The sequence below is a fragment of the Capsicum annuum genome, unplaced genomic scaffold (genome assembly GCF_002878395.1).
Source record: "Capsicum annuum cultivar UCD-10X-F1 unplaced genomic scaffold, UCD10Xv1.1 ctg52805, whole genome shotgun sequence".
Classification (NCBI taxonomy): Eukaryota; Viridiplantae; Streptophyta; class Magnoliopsida; order Solanales; family Solanaceae; genus Capsicum; species Capsicum annuum.
The window spans coordinates 1-2,282 of NW_025860867.1; the positions used below are offsets into that span (position 1 = coordinate 1).

Consider the following 2,282-nt stretch of genomic DNA (forward strand, 5'->3'; position numbering starts at 1 on the left):
TAAAAGTTTAAAATTTGATTAAAGTGATAAAACTTTCACTTTAAAAAAACAAATACTAAAAAGGAAGTATTAATATATTTAAAATCAAGTGGGTCCAATAAAGATAAAAAGGTAATTGTGCCTTTGAAAATTTTCCAAATAAGGAAAGACGACATTTATTTTGGGATAGGCGACACATAATTTGGTTCAGAGGTAGTAACAGATTTTTGCATATGCATCCATTTAGGCTTATTGGATTTCCTTTCAAATTGTTCTTACATTTCAACCATTTTTCATTTTGTGCTTGTAATATTCTACTTCAATAGATGTTCACGAAGGGATTGTTCTTAATATTCATAAATGCAAAAGCACAAGTACAATTAGTCGAATCAGATGCAGAATCAATGATTTGTACAAAATACTTTGCTTGACATTATTGAGTCAAGAGTTATCACATGAGAACAACACTGATAGGCTTGCAACAAAGTCTCAAAAAGAGGAGCTACTAACACTTCCATCCAAATTTAGCTATAACTGTAGAGGTCTAAAACAACTTCATCTACTATTTCTTAGAGAATTTGCCTAGCAACTTCAGTGCCACATTCATATTCTTCAATCTCGATGTCCGTACATTTATCCAAAGAATGGCTCAAATCCCATTCTATTAGCTCGTCTGGGATCAAACCAACAAATTGTGTCCACTTTTTGACCTCATCAATAATATCAACAATAAGAATCTCTTTGGTCATACTTGATGGTAGTTTGGTACAGGTTCTGAAACCAGAATCGAGATTGGACAAAATTTTTAGTCTAGGTACTCTAATAGACAATCAAAGGCGAATCCTTTAAGTTGATTCATCTTCTTTGGGTCATTACAGCCAAGCAACTCACCAAAAGCCATCCACAGAAAACTCGAAAACATTTCATATTCATTAAGGAGAAAATGGCTCATAGAGAACCCATCCTCTACAGGTAGAGCCTGCTATTAAGGTGTAGTTCCAAATATGCGTTCAGAATTCAGAATGACCTATTTTGCATGAGTTTACTTCCTTTTAACCGATCAATCTTGCTGAGCACTCCAGAAACGTTGTGAATCAGTTCTCTGCAACTCCTCCTAGTGGATAATGAGGTCTCACAATCCGAAAGATCTCTATCTGGTTCTGGAAAGTGTGGTTCATCATCAACAGAGTCCACTGATTTAGCAAGCACTTTGTCCTCTGGAAGAAAACAAGCATCATATTTATTAGAAGCATGGATGCATGAAATCCAAGTTTAGAGTTGTCTTATTTTTTAATTTATGTATTTGAGGTAAAGAAAGGAAGTATGCAAATAGTAAAATGTTGAATTGGGGACCATAATTGAGCTACTATTGGGACTGCTGGAGAGGTAGCTGTCAGTTGAATGGTGATTAAGTGAATTCCCAACCAAATCTGCTTCATCTTCCAAAGGAGAAAAATATCTAGTAGGGTAAGTGAGAGCACATTTAGCTCTAAAACTTTGCAAACCTGGCTCTGAACTCTTTATTTCAGCTATCTCAAAATCCATATCTTCTTTATCAGATCCGCCAGGTCGAGCACCAAGTTTATCTGCCACATTGCTCCAAGTTTTAGAAGCTGAAGCCTTTTGGGGTTTAATACCTGATCCTGCTGGCATCGATTCAAAACCCATGAGCCTAGCAACCAAACTTGGAGACTTCATTTCATGCTTGCTTTCACAACGTGTATCGGCCATTCCATTATTCTTTGCATCTGGAAAACCTCCACTGTTCTCTTCAGCAATCTACATTGTTCATACAAGAACCAAAAACAATAAAAACAAAAAATTTCCGGCTAAAATCTGAGACAATAGAAGAAAAAGAAAGTTAAATGTGGGAGTATAGTTCAAGAAATGAGTACCAAACGAAGGTTTGGCTGCTTCTCATCCCCTCCAAACTTTTTTGAAGCTTGTTTCAAGAAAGCTATAAGAATGCAACACAAAAAAGGAAATAATTTAGCCCTCTAGCTAGAATCACCTTCAAGAAATTAACCATTCTGCTTTAAAAATGAGTGGAATGTAGTAGTAGCTAACCTAGGGAAAACAGTTTCTTTAGAAATAGCTTCTTGGCAAATCTACGGTTCCGATCAAAGAGCTGAAAGAAAATGCCCACAAAACCACAAGGCCTTTGAGGTTGTCTTTCAGTAATAGCGGCTAAACTATCATTCATTTCTCTAGCTGAGCTATCATTCATCCTTCAAAATCCTCTCTTAAATTTCTTCACCTTTTCTCCCACTCTGCTGAATGTGATTCACACACTTTGTCTTCCC

General features: G+C 36.2%; 1 protein-coding gene across 2 annotated transcripts; it reads right to left on the minus strand.

Moving 5' to 3' along the window:
* Positions 1-306: 306 nt before the first annotated feature.
* On the minus strand, positions 307-2,276 carry LOC124892982. 2 transcript variants are annotated; one of them, XM_047404148.1, is made up of 4 exons: positions 2,047-2,276; positions 1,875-1,936; positions 1,485-1,758; positions 307-1,196 (listed from the first exon to the last, which is right to left on the minus strand). In XM_047404148.1, exons 1-4 carry the CDS (start codon positions 2,204-2,206, stop codon positions 997-999), a joined length of 696 nt encoding a protein of 231 aa, XP_047260104.1. In that variant the 5' UTR covers positions 2,207-2,276; the 3' UTR covers positions 307-996. The 2 variants fall into 2 exon arrangements, with proteins under 2 accessions (XP_047260104.1, XP_047260103.1); XM_047404147.1 differs by having other exon boundaries at positions 1,103-1,758.
* Between the last annotated feature and the right edge of the window lie 6 nt (positions 2,277-2,282).